This window comes from Lepidochelys kempii, chromosome 23 (assembly GCF_965140285.1).
Source record: "Lepidochelys kempii isolate rLepKem1 chromosome 23, rLepKem1.hap1, whole genome shotgun sequence".
NCBI lineage: Eukaryota > Metazoa > Chordata > Testudines > Cheloniidae > Lepidochelys > Lepidochelys kempii.
In genome coordinates this window covers 17,625,939-17,644,347 of record NC_136402.1, presented here as the reverse complement: position 1 = coordinate 17,644,347, position 18,409 = coordinate 17,625,939, and the positions used below count along the sequence as shown (strand labels likewise).

Below are 18,409 nucleotides of genomic sequence, written 5' to 3'. Positions count from 1 at the left end.
TCCAAGCCGATTTCTTGCTGCGCCCACCAATACATATCGCAGTATCGCAGCCTCTCAGCCTACTCTGCAGGGTCAGCTCGCGTCTCGCGTGTCCCCGCAGCAGGCTTCTTCGAGGCCCCGGATCTGCAGATTGCTGTGTGCCACGGAGCGTGGGCTTGGAGTTCTGCGCCGGATCGGGGGTATTTCCGGGATGGGCCAAGGAGCGGAACAGGTCGGTCCTCGATGATTTTCCTGATTGACTGCGGAGCGCGTCTGTCGCGTCGTTCCTTGCGCAGAAGCCGGTGATGGAGCTGGGCTGATCTAACTTCCTGCACCTGCCCCTCGTCTTTTCCAGTGGGTCGCGGAATTTGGTGCGGACGCTCCCCCGCCCTCACCAGCCCGTTCCCCGCACAGAGCGATTCGGTGGCTCCTGGCCAAATCGTTCTGCACTCAGAGTTTCCTGAATGGGTCTGTGCAGCCAAATCCGGCGCTGCGAATACTCGGAAGCGTCATGAGCCGCTCCATTTCCCCCCACGGGGCGGCGCTGCTTTCCCACCGGTGGGGCAGCGTGCTTGCAAGCCGTTTGGTGATCAAGCCCAAGGCCAAACGGTTTTCTGGTTTGGGCACGTAGATTACAGGCGAGAGCCTGGCTGCTGAGCACTGCCCCAGTTCCTGGGATACCTGGGCGACCAGATGTCCCGATTTTATAGGGACAGTCCCGATTTTTGAGTCTTTTTCTTATATAGGCTCCTATTACCCCCTACCCCCGTCCCGATTTTTCACACTTGCTGTCTGGTCGCCCTATAATTCCTTTTCTTTTCTCAGTGGCACTGAGCCACGCTTGGGAGCGTGCCGGATCCATAGAGCCCTGCCTGGAAATAAAATTGGTATCTGCATGCAGTCCGCGGTGGTCCGCAGATATCTACCTGATTGAACCCTTCAGGTCGGGGCTGGTTCCTTTCCACTAAGTACATAGATCCCCGTTGGGCAGACCTTACATGGGCACGTTGGTGAAAGAACAGGACGTGTTCTTCTGACGGCCTCTAAATTCCATCCTGTTGAGCGCTGGTGAAGGGTAGGACCCGCGCCAGGACTGGGACAGCTGCCCACGTGGATGCCACCGGCTCCCGGAAACTGCTGGCAACAAGGTTTGTCATAATCTTCCGCAGGATTTGCAAAATCCAGGGGCTTCGGTTTGCGGCTCTTGGCACGACTCAGAAGTGGCGGGGACACCACTTGCCACATGGCCTGCGGTGCGGCCTCGTGTGACGAGGGGCTTTATGCATCACTTTCACCAGTAACTGCCCACGCTCGCGTTCCCCTCCCTAAAATGCCACTCTCGGGCTGCGCCCCCAGATCCAGGATCCTGCGGGCGCTGCCCCGGCACTGTTGGGAAGCTCTCCGCCATGCGTAGGCCCCTGGGCGTGGAATCAGGATGGCCTCATCTTTTCGTTCCATCAGAGCCGTCAAGACCGTGTGGAAGCCAACGGGCGAGGCTTTTCACGGCAGAATGCCGCGCCGCCGTTTCACGAGCCGGGGCCTGAAGGCCGGGCACGGAGCTGAAGCTCCATCATCTCCTGAAATCCTGCAAGGGGCTTAGCACCTTCTGTGTTTCCTGCTGCTTCTCTTCACACACTCCTACGAGGTTATCTTCCCCCACTTTCTCCCAAGACAGGCTGGCCACCTGAGGGAGTCACAGAAACACGGACACGCTCTTCTGCCGGCCGGCTAGTCCCTCTTCCTCGCCAGTGCGTTGCCCGGGGTAATGCCCAAAACTATCCGAGCGTCATTTCACTGCTGCATGCACCACGGAGAGAAATTCGTCTTCCGGCTCCGTCTCGTTGATAAATTTCCTTCCCTGGCACAAGAGAGACAAGAGCTTTTATTGGCCCAACTTCTGCTGGGGAGAGAGACGAGCTTACAGAATGAAGGCTGTCCCATGCTGCTGCGCGGCTGTTCCCCAGCTGCCCTGCCCCAGAGGTGGCTGCATCTGAGCGCCGGGCGAGCCATCCCTGTGTGGCGTTATGTGCGGCTGTTCCCCAGCTGCCCCGCCCCAGAGGTGGCTGCATCTGAGCGCCGGGCGAGCCATCCCTGTGTGGCGTTATGTGCGGCTGTTCCCCGGCTGCCCCGCCCCAGAGGTGGCTGCATCTGAGCGCAAGGCGAGCCATCCCTGTGTGGCGTTATGTGCGGCTGTTCCCCAGCTGCCCCGCCCCAGAGGTGGCTGCATCTGAGCGCCAGGCGAGCCATCCCTGTGTGGCGTTATGTGTGGCTGTTCCCCAGCTGCCCCGCCCCAGAGGTGGCTGCATCTCAGCACCAGACAAGCTGTCCCAGTCACACTCCCAGATACTCCTTTGCGTAACCACAGCCTAAGAGCAGAACAGGCCGGGAAAAGGTCAGAAATTCAACTCCTCTGGGTCCTGCTGCCGATTCAAATGGACCAAAATCCGATGGCTTCTGGGGACGAACTGCCACCCCGAGGCCAGAGAGCAAGACTCCCAGCTAAAGCGGTTCCTCCTAAAATAGTCCCGCTTGCCATGGGGATGAATTTTGAGGAGTTAGGGCCTTTCTGAAATGGCCCCCCTCCCCCGTTACCCTTTGGGGGTAACGACCCTGCAGGACGTGGGCCGGGTGAGGTGAGTCTGTCAGGGCTCAGGTGAGGGCTGTTTGCAAAGAACAGGGTGTGTGGGGGGGAGAGGGGGTTTTGCCAAGGGGAGTCAGGACTCCTGGGTTCTCTCCCATCCTCTGGAAGGGGAGTGGGGGCTATTTCAGTCCAGATAGGTACTGTTTGGAGCATGCTCCTTCTCTTGCTCTTTTTTCCTGACTGTTTCGTTCCCTTCCTTCCAGGTAATTGCTATGGCCTGTCGGGAAGTGGAGATGGGGAAGGTGAGTGTAGGGGCCAATCTGTGTCCACCCCCACCCCCTGGCTGTGGGGGGCGTCTGGGGGGCGACCCCCATGGACCCTCCATGAACTGACTTTCCCTCCTTAGAAAAAGTGTGAACACTACTGGCCAGTGAAGCAAGAACTGCTACAAATTGGGCCCTTCTCCATCGTCCAGGTACCCGGGAGGGGTTGTGGGGGCAGCCTGGGGGCTCTCCAGGAGAGACACAACTCCCCTTCACTTCCTGTCCCAAACTGCTGCTGAGCAACTCCATCCTGCCCCAGAGGTGGCTGCAGCTCAGCTCTGGGCGAGCCCTCCCTGGGGGGTGTTATATGCGGCTGTTCCCCGGCTGCCCCGCCCCAGAGGTGGCTGCAGCTCAGCGCCACGTGAGCCGTCCCTGTGCAGCATTATCTGCAGCTGTTCCTCACCTCACCCAGAGCTGGCTGCAGCTGTGCCTCTGTAGGGGGACACTAAAGGCATTTAATAACCGTGCAATGTCGGCACCCCCTGAAGCCTCTGTCTGCAGCTCAGCTTGTCTCTGTCTCAGGTCAAGGAACAGGAGCTGAATCCAGACGTGACAGTCCGCACGCTGAGCATCAGCTTCCAGAAGGTCGGTGAGCTGTGGGGCGATGTCCTGCGGGGAGCGGGGGGCTGGGCAGGGGGCACTCTCTCCTGGCAGGGCCGGGCACGGGGGGGGCACCATGCTGTGGGGAGTGGGGGGCTGGGCAGGGGGCGTTCTCCCCTGGCAGGGCTGGGCACTGGGGGGTGGTGTGCTGCCGGGAGCAGGGTGGGGGGCTCAGCAGGGGGCGCTGTCCCCCAGCAGGGGTGGGTGCTGGGGGGGGGGCGTGCCGTGCGGAGCAGGGCTGATGCCTTCTGTTCCCTCCCCAGGAGGAGCGGCCCCTCACCCATTTCCAGTACGTGGCCTGGCCAGACCGCGGGATCCCGGACAATTACAGCCATTTCCTGGAGCTGATCGAGCACGTGCGACTGACGCAGGGGGACGACTCAGCCCCCATCTGCGTGCACTGCAGGTAGGGGGCGCTGTGCTGCGGGGGGAGGGAGCGATGGAGACAGACAGCAGTCTTCATAGCCAAGGGTCTGCTAGAAAAAATTAAGCCCCGCCAACTGCAAAGCCCCTCCCACAAACCAAACCCCACCCACTGACTGCCTCCCCCGCCTATGAGCTCCGCCCCTTTTATGCAATGGTACAGAGCCGTCATTGAATGGCCAGCGGTAGCGTTCAGAGTGAACGCACCCATTAACACGAGCAGGTGCTTAGGGTTCAGAGTGAACACACCGAAATGGGCAGTGTCGCACTCAAACAACGATCATTAGCATCCAGTTAACACTGATGTCAAAACATATCAAGGCCCCATTTAACAGCAAACATTAGGGTTCAGAGTAAACACTCATGTTCTGATAAGCCACACCCGCATTTAAACCTCAAGTTTTTAGGATTCAGAGTGAACGGGCCCATCAGGGTGTCCCTATTTCAACCCCAGTTGTTCTATTTCAGAAGTAATGGTCATTCTGAAATGAGCTACGTCCCCCTTTGAAACACAATAATTAGGGATCAGTGTTAACTGCCTTGTTGAGATGAGCTATAGCCCCTTTTAAAAACATAATTATTAGGGTTCACAGCTAACAGCCATGTTGAGACAAACCATGACCTTAGTGAAAACCCAGTCATTAGGGTTCAGAGTGAACAATCCAGCAATCTGGGTGGCTGATGTCTGCTGAAACCCATCATTAAGGTCCAGGGCAAATGCCCAGTGCAATGGCACCCCACTGTTCACCCAGGCCTTTGGGTTTGGGATAAAGATCCCACTGTCGACACTCAGGATGCCCCATTTAACTGTCAGTCATTAGAGTTCAGAGTGAACGCCTACCAAAGATGGGCTCAAATTGTAACTCTGGTCATTATTTCAGAGTGAACGTACACCAGAGAGGTGTGAAGGTTGCAGCTGTAGCCATTAGGGTTCAGGGTGAACGTACACTAATGATGGTTCTGCATCATAGCTCCATTCACTAGGGCTCCGAGTGAACACCCACCAGAGTCGCATGAAGGTTGCAGCTGTAGCCATCTACTGGTGGTAGAAAGTGACTCCCATTTGAATGTCTACCAAAGAGGGAGTCACGGTCTACCACCAGTCATTAGGTTTCAGAGTGAACACCCACGGGCAGCGTGTGGGGTGAAGGTCCCCTTCGCCCCCGAGAGGGATTTGATCGGGGGGAATTGTTCTTCACCCATTTTCTTCCTGCTTCCTCCCCCTTGGCAGCGCTGGCTGTGGCCGGACCGGCGTGATCTGCATCCTGGAGCACGTGAGACACCTCCTCCTCCAGCAGGTACCGTGTGTGTCCGTGAGCACAGGTCCGTGCGTGGGCGTGTGTCTGACCCGCGGCTGCCCCCTCACGAGCCTTCTCCCGTTTTTCAGAGCATCCCCCCGAACTTCAGCATTTTCGACGTCGTCCTAGCGATGAGAAAGCAGAGACCGTCGGCTGTCCAGACGCTGGTGAGCCCCTCGGTTCTCCCCCAGCCGGACGCCCACCCCGCCCCACACAGTGCCCCTGCTGGGAGAGGTGGGGCCGGGGCCACTGGAGCGCCCCCCCCCAGCCAGCCCCCCTAACATGGCCGTGTCCCCTCTGGCAGGAGCAGTACGAGTTTCTGTACCACGCCGTGGCCGAGATGTTCCGCTCCACCCTGGCCACCACCTACGAGAACCTCAAGGAGGTGAGAGGGGCCCCGGGGCAGGGCCCCTCCAGCGGGGGGGGCAGGGCCCCTCCAGCGGGGGGGGGCAGGGCCCCAGACGCGGCACAGGGCCCAGCTCCTCCAACAGGGGGCGCAGGGCCACTCGAACCGTAACCAGGTTATGATCCCGCCCAAGCACCCCCCATTTCCCCCCCCCCCAGCCCGCTGTCCCCCCAGGTCCAACCCCCTTGGCCCCTCCTCCCACTTGAGGAAGTCCCATGTGCCTCCCTTCCCCTTTCGATTCAGCCCTGTAAACAGCTCCTCGGCCTGTGCGGTAGGAGGTGGGGGGGATCTGGATCCTGGAGGGTTGCTGGGGGGGGAAGAGTGTGAATCAGTGGGTGCACCTGGGGGAGGTGCACATGGGGGGCAGGCTGGAGCAGTTGGGAAGGAAGAGATCGGGGTACATGGGGGGTGGGTCTGGAGCAGTAGAGATGGGGTGTAGGGGGCAGGACCGGCAGGGGTTGGGGGGCTCAGTTCCCCTCCCTTCCCCATCTCCCCGGCTCCGTGGGGCTGAAAGGTGGAGCAGGCCCCGGCCCCCCATCCTGGCTCCTGCCTCATGCTCAGGGCTTGTGAATTCTCTCTGCCTGTGGGGGGGAAATGGGGCCTGTCCCCTCTTGGGGGGCGCCAGCTCTCATCTGACCCCTGGGCAGGGACTGGCTGGCTCAGTGGGGTGGGGAATGGGGCGTGGGGCCTGTCCCCTCCAGCGGGGGCCGGCTCCCAACTGGCCCCACAGGGGAGTAGCCCAGAGGGCTGAGACCTGCAAGTTTAGTTCATAGGTGAGCTGGCAACATAATGTGCACGGGAGCCGGAGGCCCCTGGTGGGAACAGGCCCTGCGCCCCATTCCCCACCCCCGTGAGCCAGCCAGTCCCTGCTGTGGGGCCAGATGGCAGCCGGCGCCCCCTAGTGGGGACAGGCCCCACGCCCCATTTTCTGCCCCCCTGAGCCAGCCAGTTCCCACCCTGGGGCCGGATGGATGGAGGGGTGCGGCTGGGGCGGGACAGGTGCGTGGCGGGAAGGAGGAATGGGGGGCCGGGTGGAGGGACAGGTGCGTGGCGGGATGGAGGAATGGGGGGCGGGTGGAGGCCGCAGGGGTGCGTCCGGGGCGGGACAGGTGCGTGGCGGGATGGAGGAATGGGGGGCCGGGTGGAGGCCGCAGGGGTGCGTCTGGGGCGGGACAGGTGCGTGGCGGGATGGAGAAATGGGGGGCCGGGTGGAGGGACAGGTGCGTGGCGGGAAGGAGGAATGGGGGGCCGGGTGGAGGGACAGGTGCGTGGCGGGATGGAGGAATGGGGGGGCGGGTGGAGGCCGCAGGGGTGCGTCCGGGGCGGGACAGGTGCGTGGCGGGATGGAGGAATGGGGGGCGGGTGGAGGCCGCAGGGGTGCGTCCGGGGCGGGACAGGTGCGTGGCGGGATGGAGGAATGGGGGGCCGGGTGAAGGGACAGGTGCGTGGCGGGATGGAGGAATGGGGGGCCGGGTGGAGGGACAGGTGCGTGGCGGGATGGAGGAATGGGGGGCCGGGTGGAGGGACAGGTGCGTGGCGGGATGGAGGAATGGGGGGCTGGGTGGAGGCCGCAGGGGTGCATCCGGGGCGGGACAGGTGCGTGGCGGGATGGAGAAATGGGGGGCCGGGTGGAGGGACAGGTGCGTAGCGGGAAGGAGGAATGGGGGGCCGGGTGGAGGGACAGGTGCGTGGCGGGATGGAGGAATGGGGGGCTGGATGGAGGCCGCAGGGGTGCGTCCGGGGCGGGACAGGTGCGTGGCGGGATGGAGAAATGGGGGGCCGGGTGGAGGGACAGGTGCGTGGCGGGAAGGAGGAATGGGGGGCCGGGTGGAGGGACAGGTGCGTGGCGGGATGGAGGAATGGGGGGCCGGGTGGAGGCCGCAGGGGTGCGTCTGGGGCGGGACAGGTGCGTGGCGGGATGGAGGAATGGGGGGCCGGGTGAAGGGACAGGTGCGTGGCGGGAAGGAGGAATGGGGGGCCGGGTGGAGGGACAGGTGCGTGGCGGGATGGAGGAATGGGGGGCCGGGTGGAGGCCGCAGGGTTGCACCCTCTGCTCCTTCCCCAGGCCAGGCCCTCCGGCACCGGCTGGGTTAACCGCCAGCAGCCCGTTGTCACACTTCCTGCAGGAGGAAGCAAAAAGCCAGCGTAACCACCAGGCGGGGACGTCTTCCCCCCTCCCCGGCTCACCCCTTCCTCTCCCCGCAGAACCAGCTGCCCCTGTACGACGACGCCGTGTCCCTACGCCGCCCCGCGCCCCATAACAGACACAGCAGCGTCTTACGGTGAGTGACCGGCCAGATGCAGCCACCTCGGGCGTGCGGCAGCGGGGGGAGCAGCCGCATGTAACACTGCCCGGGGAGGGCTCGCCAGGTGCTGGGATGTAGCCACCTCTGGGGCAGCCCGGACCTAAATACTGCAGCAGCCGCCAATGTAGCCTGGAAATGGACAGTCATTAGGGGTCAGAGTTAACACCCCATTGGATGTTACCTACAGCCCGGACGGGGCAATTGCTGTAGCTGCTCTGAGCACCTCCCCCTTCCCAGCCCCCACATTGCCCTGCTTTGACCCCCCAACCGCCCCCTCCCCCCCTTCCAATTAGCCAACAGGCCACTCGCCAGCTACTTTCTGTTTCCCAGAAATAGACTGTGGAGTATCTGCTCCCTGCCCCCTGCTCCAGCCCCAGGGCTACTGGTTACAGGATGGGTGTGGGAGGGGAGCCGGACTCCTGGGTTCTCTCCCTGGCTTGGCCCCAAGGTTACTCTCCTTCCCCCTCCCCCGCAGGAGCATCTCAGTGCCGTCCGAGCCCACCCCGGACCTGCCCCCCAAGATGAGCGACACCTACGCCGTGGTGAACAAGTTCCGGCGGGGGGGCAGGCCGGCAGGGTCCCCCTCTCGGGAGACCAGCCCCGCGTGGTCCCCCATCGACCCCAGTGGCTTCGGGGGGCTGCAGGCCAGCTACTCCCTGCCTGGGAGCCCCGTGAAACGCCTGCCCCCCAGCCCCAGCTGTGAATACACCCCCAACTCCGCCAGCGCAGGTACGGGGAGGGGACCCAGGAGTCCAGGGCTAGGAGGGGCTGTGGGTCTGATGGGGGGGGGGAAGCCAGGAGGGACCGTGCGTCTGATCTGGGGGGGACCTGCATCATGGATCTGATGCAGAAGGAGGGCCTTGGACTCAAGAGTCCTGGGGTGGCTCTGACCCGGGGAGGGGGGACCCCAGCCGCCCGGGGGGGAGGGGGGTCTGACCCAGGGGTCCACACTCTGACCCCTGCCCATCTCTCTGCTCCAGGTGACGCCAGCCCCCGGGGCCCCCCTTCGCCCAGCGCCAGGTGCGGGAAGACCCTGCTACCCAGTCTGAAACCCCCGGTGAGTCCTCCCCCCAGGGCCAGTGACCCCCTGCCCGGCCGGCTGCAGCCAGAGGGGGCGCCACCGTGGGTGGGGCTGGAGGAGGCTGGTGGGGCGAGCGGGGAGGCTTCAGAGTCAGGCCGCCAGGGTTCTCTCCCAGCTCTGGGAGGGGAGTGGGGCCTAGTGGTTGGCGGGATGGGGGCGTGCGTCAGTCTCTGTCGTTCATTTTTCTCCATCTCATCCACAGGCTTTTGTGGCATCTCCCCAGAAGATGGGTGAGTGGGGTGCGAAGTGGGGGCAGGGGATCACACAGCTAAACAGGGGGAGGCTAGTTCAGTACCTGGATGGGAAACCCCGGCAATTGGAGTGGGTGCGGCAGTCATCGCGGCCTCGCGTCCAAGCCACCCCCAGCCGCATCTCAGGGCTGGCCGAGCCGTCCTGGTGTGGTGTTGTGTGTGGCTGTTCCCCAGCCACCCCGCCCCAGAGGTGGCTGCATCGCAGCGCCGGCCGTAGCCGGGGAGGCCTCATTGTTCTCTCTTCCGCCAGGCCCCAGCTCCCCCCGCCATGACCCTGACGGCTACGAGGCCATGGACCCCTCACCTGGGAGTGGCTGTGGCCCCCTCGCCTCCCCGGGCAACGGTCTCGGTAGGAAGTGGGTGTGGGGGGAGGGGCACATTGGGGGGCAGGCCCCAGGATGGGAGCAGGGGGTGTGTGGTCAGGGGCTGGGACCCAGGAATCTGGGGCAGGCCCCTGGCTCTGACTGGGGACATGAAGGAGAGTCCAGGGGGAGGGGACCCAGGAGTCCAGGGGATGGGGGGGGGGGGATGGGACCCCACAGCAGTTTGGATCTGGGGAGTCTGGGCAGAGGGGTGGGGTCAGGCTCTGGGGGGCGGGGTCAGGCCCCCTCCTCACTGTTGTCTCTGCCCCAGGCTATAACTTCCGCATCGGGAAGCCAAAAGGACCCCGTGACCCCCCTGCCGAGTGGACGCGGCTCTAGGGGGGATGGGGGCACCAGGGCCTGTGCCCCGCCCCCGCAAACTCCAGCTGGACTGGGCCGCAGCCCTGCATCACCCCACAGCACAGAGCGAGCCCTGCCCCCCATCAACTGACAACAGGCTGGGAGCCAGGACTGCTGGATTCTCTTCCAGGTGCAGGGAGCCAGGACTCCTGGGTTCTCGCCCCAGCCCTGGGAGAGGAGTAAAGAGCACCACCTTTGACTCAGTGGGGCACTGATGTGAGCTAGGCCCCACAACGTGGGGGCACCGGCGCTAAATCCCACCCCCCCCCAACCCGGGGAGCCCTGGTGGCTCTACCCCGGCAAGACGGGAACGGCCGTGAACAGACAGAAGCAAAAACCAAGCCCAGGGTCAAACCAAGAGGTGTATTAGAGCAGACCCTACAAAAAATAAAAGTGTGAAAACAGGAGCTCCCCTGGTGCTTCCCCTCCACCGCAGGGCGGTGCCCCCAGGGGCATCCCTCAGGGCCGGGAGACGCTCCCAAGTCGGAGCTCCTCCTTTGCACTCCGCTGCCCACGGCCCAGGACCGAGGAAACCGCTCCAGGTGAAATTCCCAGCCGGCGCCGGGCGCGCTCCAGCCGGGGGGGACGCTCTGGGCCAGGCCCGCCCCCGGGCGCCCCTCAGTCCGCGCTCAGGAACTGCCGCTTCCGGGCCGTGTTGGTGTAAGGATGCCAGCACCACTCCACGTCGGCCGTGGCTGCCTGCTCCAGCGTGCCCAGCTTGATCATGTACACTGGAACGAGGGAGGGGCCGGGGGTCAGCGGGGTGCCCCCAGGAGGCAGGAAGCACCCGCTGCTGGGAGACAGGCAAAGCTGGGGAACCCTCTCCCCAATTACTCAGGGTGCGAGGGGCAGGACGGGACAAATTTTCTGGAATTGTCTGAGGAAGCCCACCATCTGCCTCAGTTTCCCCTGGATTCTGCCCAGCCTGGGGGGTGGGGGGGGGTAGAGACATTCGACAACAGGACCCTGCTGGGGGTCTGGGACAGGGAGGGGGGTTTGGGCTTGGGTGCCTCGTCTTAAATGAGGCTATTGATATAAGAGGGATCACAGAAACTTGGTGGAATGAGGAGAATCGAGGGGACACAGTAATACCAGGGGAGAAAACGGAGTGGAAGCAGAGAACCGGTCGGGCTGGTGGGGAAGTGGCACCAGATGTGAAAGAAAAGAGAAGAGTCAAATGAAGTAACAATCTTAAATGAAGCAAACAGTACCGTGGAATCTCTCTGGATGTTATTCGAGCAAGGAATTACTAAGAAGAATAGAGCCCTTGGGATTTACTACCGACCACCTGGCCAGGATGGTGATAGTCACTGTGAAATACGCAGGGAGATTAGAGAGGGTATAAAGATAAAAACCTCACTAAGAACGGGGGATTTCAACTAGCCCCATATTGACTGGAAGCCTAGCGCCTCAGGTCGGGATGCAGAGACCAAGTTTCTTGACACCTTAAACGACTGCTTCTTGGAGCCGCTGGTCCCGGAACCCACCGGCGGGGGAGAGTCTTGATTTAGTCCTAAGGGGAGTACAGGATCTGGTCCAAGAGCTGGAGGGCTTGGTAACAGTGACCATAACAGAATTACATTTAACATCCCTGTGGCGGGGAAAACACCAGAACGGTCCCACACTGCAGCCTTTAATTTCAGCAAAGGGAACGAGACAAAAACGAGGAGGTTAGTGACACAAACGGAAAGGCACAGCGCCAACAGTGAAATCCCTGCAAGCTGCATGGAACCGTTTTACAGACGGAGGCTCAACTTAAAGGTATCCCCCAAATTCAAAAAGCATCGTGAGAGAACCAAAAAAGAGCCACCGTGGCGAATCAACAAAATAAAAAACAGCGAGAGGCAAAAAGGCATCCTTTACAAAGTGGAAGTTAACTCCTAGTGCGGAAAATAGAAAGGAGCATAAACTCTGGCAAATGAAGTGTAAGAATGTAATTAGGAGGCCAAAAAAGAATTTGAAGAACAGCCAGCCAAAGACTCAGAAGGTAACAGAAAATGTTTTTCAAATACAGCAGAAGCAGGAAGCTGCTAAATAAGCAGTGGGGCCACTGGACGATCGAGATGCTAAAGGAGCACTCAAGGGCGATAAGGCCATTGCGGAGAAACGAAATGAATTCTTTGCATCCGTCTTCACAGCTCAGGATGCGAGGGAGATTCCCACACCGGAGTCTTTTTAGGTGACAAATCTGAGGAACTGTCCCAGACTGAGGTGTCATTAGAGGTGGTTTCGGAACAAATTGATAAATTAAACAGCAATAAGTCACCAGGACCAGAGGAGATCCCCCAAGAGTTCTGAAGGACTCAAATGTGAAATTGCAGGACTGCTAACTAGGGCATGTAACCTGTCATTTAAATCAGCGTCTTCACCAGGTGCCTGGTTTTGAAAAAGGGCTCCAGAGGTGACCCCGGCAGTTCCAGGCCGGTGAGCGTGACATCAGTACCGGGCAAGTGGGGTTGAAACGATCGTAAAGAACAATATTGTCAGACACAGAGATGAACATGATTTGTTGGGGAAGAGTCAATGTGGTTTTTGTAAAGGGAAATCACGCCGCACCAATCTACTAGAATTCTTTGAGGGGGTCGACAAGCATGTGGACAAGGGGGATCCAGTGGATATAGTGTACTTAGATTTTCAGAAAGCCTTTGACAAGGTCCTCACCAAAGGCTCCTAAGCAAAGTGAGCTGTCACGGGGTAAGAGGGAAGGTCCCCTCATGGATCAGTAACTGGTTAAAAGATAGGAAACAAAGGTTAGGAATCAATGGTCAGTTTTCAGACTGGAAAGCGGTAAATAGTGGTGTCCCCCAGGGGTCTGTACTGGGCCCAGGCCTATTCACCGTATTCATCAATGATCTGGAAAAAGGGGTGAACAACAAGGTGGCAAAGTTGGCAGATGATACAAAACTACTCAAGATAGTTAAGTCCCAGGCAGACGGCGAAGAGCTACAAAGGGATCCCTCAACACTGGGTGACTGGGCAACAACATGGCAGATGAAATTCAATGTTGATAAATGCCAAGTGATGCCCATCAGAAAACAGAATCCCGACCACACGTACACAATGATGGGGTCTGAATTAGCTGTTCCCACTCAAAGATCTTGGGGTCGTCGTGGAGAGCTCTCTGCAAACATCCACTCAGTGTGCCGCGGCATCAAAAAAGCGACCAGAGCGGTGGGAACCATCAAGAAAGGGAGAGAGAATAAGACAGAAAATATCCTATTGCCTCTATGTACATCCATGGGATGCCCCCACCTTGAACACTGCATGCAGATGTGGCTGCCCCCATCTCGAACAAGATATATAGAAATGAGAAAGGGTTCAGCAAAGGGCAACAAAAATTATTAGGGGTTTGGAACGGCTGCCGTATGAGGAGAGATTAATGAGACTGGGACTTTTCAGCTTGGGAAAGAGTCGACTAAGGGGGGAGATGACAGAGGTCTGTAGAATCATGGGTGGTGTGGGGAAAGTAAATCAGGAAGTGTTATTTACTCCTCATAACACAAGAATTAAGGGTCACTCAATGAAATGAATAGACAGCAGATTTAAAACAAACAAAAGGAAGTATTTCTTCATACAACACACAGTCAACCTGTGGAACTCCTTGCCAGAGGATGCTGTGAAGGCCAAGACCATAACAAGGTGAAAAAAAGAACTAGATAAGCTCCTGGAGGATAGATCCGTCAATGGCTATTAGCCAGGCTGGGCAGGGATGGGGTCCTGAGTCTCTGTTTGCCCAATGCTGGGAACGGGCACAGGGGATGGATCACTTGATGATTCCCTGGTCTGTTCATTCCCTCTGGGGCACCTGGCATTAGCCAGTGTTAGCAGACAGGATACTGGGCTAGATGGACCTTTGGTCTGACCCAGTCTGGCCAGTCCTATGTTTTTATGAGGGACCCCCAGTGACATGACTCACGTTTCATCTCGAAGCGCGGCCCCACCTCAGACAGCTCGATGTTGCGATGGTCTGTCTTCTTATAAACGTGGTGCCTGTGGGGGACACAAGAGAGGTGGGTCACCCGGCGTGGGCCTGGCTCCCAGCCCCCCTGCCAGCCCTCACTCCCCTCCCAGGGAGAACACTGAGGCATCCTCGGTCCCAGCCATCCCCGTGTGGTGTTATATGTGGCTGTTCCCCACCCGCCCCGCCCCAGAAGTGGCTGCATTCTGGGGGAGGCCTGGCACCTGAAGGAGACGTAATCGTCCTGGTTGGCGAAGGTGATGACCCGCTTGCTGTCCTCCTTGGGCACCGGGAAGAGGTACTTGAGGATGCTGCAGACCTGAGGGGCAGAGATCGAGAAGCGCTGGGTTTTGGGGGGCGGGGAGGGGAATTGAGACCCTACAACAAGCAGCCAGTCCCCAGATTGTTCTAATGCCCCCCAGGAGACCCTACAATAAACACATTGCACACAAATGTTCCCCAGAGACCCTACAATATCAAAGCGGTCCCTGCCCCCCTCCCCTGGCAGCCCCAGTCCCTAGAAGACACGACGATAACAAAGCCAGCCTGGGCAGTCTCGGAAGACCCGACAAGGACCCAGCCGCCCCCCGCTCACCCTCTGGCCCAGGCGGGAGGTGAAGTTGTGGAAGATCAGGTGGGGGTTGGCCTCGGACATGGTGCCGATGTCGGGGACCTCGTGACGCATCACCACGTTGCAGAGGGTGAAGAACGCTGTGGGGCCGAAGGGCAGGTGGGAGACGATCAGCCCGTCTGGGGGGAGGGGAGGGAGGGGGGGTTAGCCATTGGGGGGGGTGGGGATGGAGCTCCCCTGCCCCCCTCAGAACACAGCCCCCACCTAAAAGGCCCTGCAGCCCCCCCACCTTGGAGACCCCCTAGAAATAACAGCAGAGGGCGGGTCCCCATCCAGCCCCAACAGAGGGGGGGCCCTCCAGAATCCCAACAGGACCAGACAGAGACGGAGCAGACCCCCCACACCTGGCTCTCAGCAGGCCTGGACGGGGGGGGGGGGTCCCCCAGCACGCACCTCCCCCACCCCCCGCTCACCCGGCTGCCCTCGGTGTTCATGCAGCACCAGCAGGTCCGTGACGCCATTGGCCTTGCAGGCCCGGAGCAGGGCCCCCACCTCGTGTCGCCCCCGGTTCATGCGCTGGGCGCCCGGCAGCACCAGCTTCATCTCCTGCCGACGAGAGGGGCGTGGGCGTGGGCGCGTGCGAGAGACCCGACAACAACAGACCTGCCCCTCCCCCAAACAGCCCGACAACACCACGCCCGGCCCCCCGGCATCAGGGGATCCGACGACAGCCCCCCCACCCTCTAGGAGGCCCTACAATAACAAAGCCGGCCCTACCCGCCAGCCCCAGTCCCCGGGCCGCTCTGCAGAAACAAACCAGCGCCCAGGAGACCCTACAATAACAAACCCAGGCCCTGTACCTTGGCGAACATCTTGAGGCGGGAGCTGGGGTCGCGCGAGGTCGTGATCATCACCTTGGGGTCCTCCACGCCCGCCCAGCGATACTCATCGTCCTGCTGCGTCACCAGCCCTGCCGCGGGAGGCAAGGGTTAACGGGGGGCGGGCGCCGTGGCCTCTGGCTGGCCACGCCCTCCCGCCCCAGCTCAGGCCCTGAATTCGGTGGGAGACACCCATTTACACCGAGTCAGGGGTTGGGTTATCTTTTAATCCCGCCAGGGAGTGGCGAATTTCTCGCGCCGCGGCCAGTCCCTCGACAGCTTTTATCTCCAGCGACTGGCAGCCAAGTCTTCTCCCGGCCCCGCTGCACTCGGGATCCCCGTCAAACTCCATCTGGACGGGAACCGGAATCCGATTACAACCACACAAAACTGCCCTTGAGGTTTTTCATTCCCGAAAGAAAATGACCTGAAAACCAGGCCTAGCCGCGTTCGACTTGTGTCCGCAAATCTCCATTTCACCAGGCCCAGCGCCGGGACCCAAACCATGCAGGTCGGCCGAGGAAGAAAACCACTGCAGCGGGAGGCATCCAAACGGGTTTTCGGGCGGTTTCCTTGGTGTGGTCTGACGCGTGGCGTTGACAGTTTCTCTTAACAGTTCGAAAGCTTTAACTTTTCGATTCGCAGCCTCTCCCATCATTAAAGCATTCCTATCCGACCCGCCTCACGCCCCATCAATTCCCACACGTGAAAACTTAGAAAGCTTAAAACCCAAAATGAAAATTGAAAGAGCTCAAAATCGCAGGATAAAAGGAGTAAACACCATTATTTTGCTTAACTAATGGAAAGATACAAATCAGGGAAAACGCTTACAAATAACCCTCAGTATCACCCATGGAAATTACAAAAAGATCATATTCTGCCCTACCTGTTAGAAGAGCTGGATACAGGGGAAAAAAAATTGATTAAAACATGGCTTGGATTTGAAACTCCCAGATTTATTGTACAAAGGGAGTATTCGCTGTAACTAGTGAATTTGAACTGATTGTTTCTCATCTCCACGTCCTTCGGGATTTTAGAACTAGTTGATCTCATCCTCTCCCACCGAGGTTTTATTCAGTGATGGGAAGAGGAAACCAAGCAGCTCCTGACTGGTTTTTTAACCTGGGGCAAAGCTGTCACTGACCTGAGTTCGGTGAACAGATGGATGCAGAGCAAACAGGGGAAGAAGGCCTTCAGCAAAGTGGTACCAGTAACGACCACCTGGTTCGGGGCTCTCTGGCCCATTAAATATAGATGTTTTTTAATACAACGTAACTGACCATACCAGATTGGAGGGAGCTCAGCCCTGAATGGAAGCAGTCGGAATTTCAGGTGGATTTTTAAACAGAAAAACATCCAAAATCCAGTATAAATTAAGAAAACACCCCGCGTTTTTTGTAACCATCTTTTTTTAATCCAACCTGGACGCAGAAGCTTCATGGCTCGGCTGTGGGTGACCAGGGCCAGCTCCCCCTCCCCTCCACCCCCACCCCACCGGCCTCTGCTCCCCCCGCCCCAAGTGAGCTGGCCCCGATAACGGGTCTCTGAGGCTGTCACTCCCCCAACAGGGGGACCCCAACTCAGGTCAGGGTGTCTGTGCAGCACCTGACCCAACGAGGGGAGAGGGATCTCGGCGGCGGGGGTCTGTGCTTCATCTGGAAGTGGCCCACTCTCATGCTTCAGGGCAGACGGGCAGCGAAGAGTCAGGAAGGACACAGAACAATGCTGCCCAAGGGTATTGGGGAGGAGGGGGTTCCTAGCCTGGAGGAGGAGGCACCAAGCTCCCCTGCCCCCAAACTCACCTTCTGCTCCCTGGTCATCAAACTCGATGGACTTCTGCAGTGCCAGAGCCTCCCGGCGCAGCTCCGTGGGCAGCAGCCGATTCTCTGGGGGGAGCGGGGAGGGGAGAGAGGAAGAGTCAGAGTGCGATTCCAGACAACCCCCCCCTTGCAAGCCTCGCCCTGCCCCCAGTCCCTCCTGCCCCAAACCAGCCCCTCCTCCATCCTGCAGAGCACCAAGTCCCAACCCTAAGGCCATAGGTCAGGAGAGAGGGGCGCCGGCAGGAGGGGGGGCCGCAGCTCGGGAGTGGGGGGGGCGCAGCTCGGCGGGGGGGGGGGGCCGCCGGCCGGCGGCGGCGGCGGGGGGAGGGGCGCAGCTCGCCGGGGGGGGGGCGCCGGCCGGCGGCGGGGGGGGGGAAAGGGGCGCAGTTGGCCGGGGGGGGGGGCGCCGGCAGGAGGGGGGGGCCGCAGCTCGGGAGTGGGGGGGGCGCAGCTCGGCGGGGGGGGGCCGCCGGCGGCGGCGGGGGGGAGGGGCGCAGCTCGCCGGGGGGGGGGCGCCGGCCGGCGGCGGGGGGGGGGGGAAAGGGGCGCAGTTGGCCGGGGGGGGGGGGCGCCGGCAGGAGGGGGAGCCGCAGCTCGGGAGTGGGGGGGGGCGCAGCTCGGCGGGGGGGGGGGCGCCGGTCCGGTCCGTACCCTCCAGCGCCTGCTTGAGTCGCTGCTTCTTGCTCTCGCTGGCGCGGATCCGATCCTCCTGCGCCCGCCGGTGCAGATACTCCCGGCGCTGCCGGGCCTCGCGGCGCAGCTGGGCGGGACACACCGGGGCGGGGGGGTTAACGCGGGGCCGGGGGGGCGGGGAGCTCCCCCCCCCGCCTAGGGGGGTACCAGCCCCCGCCCCGCCTCCCGTGACCGCCCCACAACAGCGCCAGCCCCCCCCGCACCGCCAGGGGGCCCCGCCCAGAAAGAGGCGACCCTACAATAACAAAGCCCGAGACCCCCCCCCCCGCCAATCGCCGACCAGCCCCGCCCCCCAGGCGGCCCAACAGTAGCTAGCCCAGCCCCCTATTGCCCCCCCGCGGAGAGAGCAGCAGCCGCGGGCCCCTCCCGCTCTCGGGCGACCCGACAATAACAAACCCAACCCGGGCCCGCACCATGCCGGCAGCTCCCGGCGCCCCGCGGCTCGCTCCCCACAACACGTGGGGAACCCGGCCCCCCAACACCAGGGCCTCTCATTGGCCCAGCCTGCGCGGCCTATCA

At 61.0% G+C, this 18,409-nt stretch overlaps 2 protein-coding genes across 3 annotated transcripts in view; one reads left to right on the top strand and one right to left on the bottom strand.

Annotated features, from left to right (window-relative positions):
- PTPN18 (protein tyrosine phosphatase non-receptor type 18) overlaps nucleotides 1-10,377 on the top strand; it is a 20,928-nt gene extending 10,551 nt beyond the window's left edge. Inside the window, 14 exon segments of the mRNA XM_073321436.1 lie at nucleotides 2,824-2,862; nucleotides 2,967-3,035; nucleotides 3,406-3,468; nucleotides 3,747-3,889; nucleotides 5,138-5,204; nucleotides 5,294-5,371; nucleotides 5,509-5,589; nucleotides 7,816-7,892; nucleotides 8,392-8,645; nucleotides 8,897-9,103; nucleotides 9,106-9,164; nucleotides 9,167-9,227; nucleotides 9,499-9,597; nucleotides 9,882-10,377. Of these exon segments, the coding sequence (XP_073177537.1) occupies nucleotides 2,824-2,862; nucleotides 2,967-3,035; nucleotides 3,406-3,468; nucleotides 3,747-3,889; nucleotides 5,138-5,204; nucleotides 5,294-5,371; nucleotides 5,509-5,589; nucleotides 7,816-7,892; nucleotides 8,392-8,645; nucleotides 8,897-9,103; nucleotides 9,106-9,164; nucleotides 9,167-9,227; nucleotides 9,499-9,597; nucleotides 9,882-9,949 (1,365 nt within the window). The 3' untranslated portion in view covers nucleotides 9,950-10,377.
- IMP4 (IMP U3 small nucleolar ribonucleoprotein 4) lies at nucleotides 10,313-18,409 on the bottom strand. Of its 2 annotated transcripts, XM_073321443.1 has the most exons (9): nucleotides 18,304-18,409; nucleotides 17,849-17,957; nucleotides 17,180-17,263; nucleotides 15,360-15,469; nucleotides 14,973-15,105; nucleotides 14,524-14,678; nucleotides 14,153-14,247; nucleotides 13,887-13,960; nucleotides 10,313-10,701 (listed from the first exon to the last, which is right to left on the bottom strand). In XM_073321443.1, exons 1-9 carry the CDS (start codon nucleotides 18,304-18,306, stop codon nucleotides 10,589-10,591), a joined length of 876 nt encoding a protein of 291 aa, XP_073177544.1. In that variant the 5' UTR covers nucleotides 18,307-18,409; the 3' UTR covers nucleotides 10,313-10,588. The 2 variants fall into 2 exon arrangements, with proteins under 2 accessions (XP_073177544.1, XP_073177545.1); XM_073321444.1 differs by lacking the exons at nucleotides 17,849-17,957; nucleotides 18,304-18,409 and having other exon boundaries at nucleotides 15,360-15,729; nucleotides 17,180-17,264.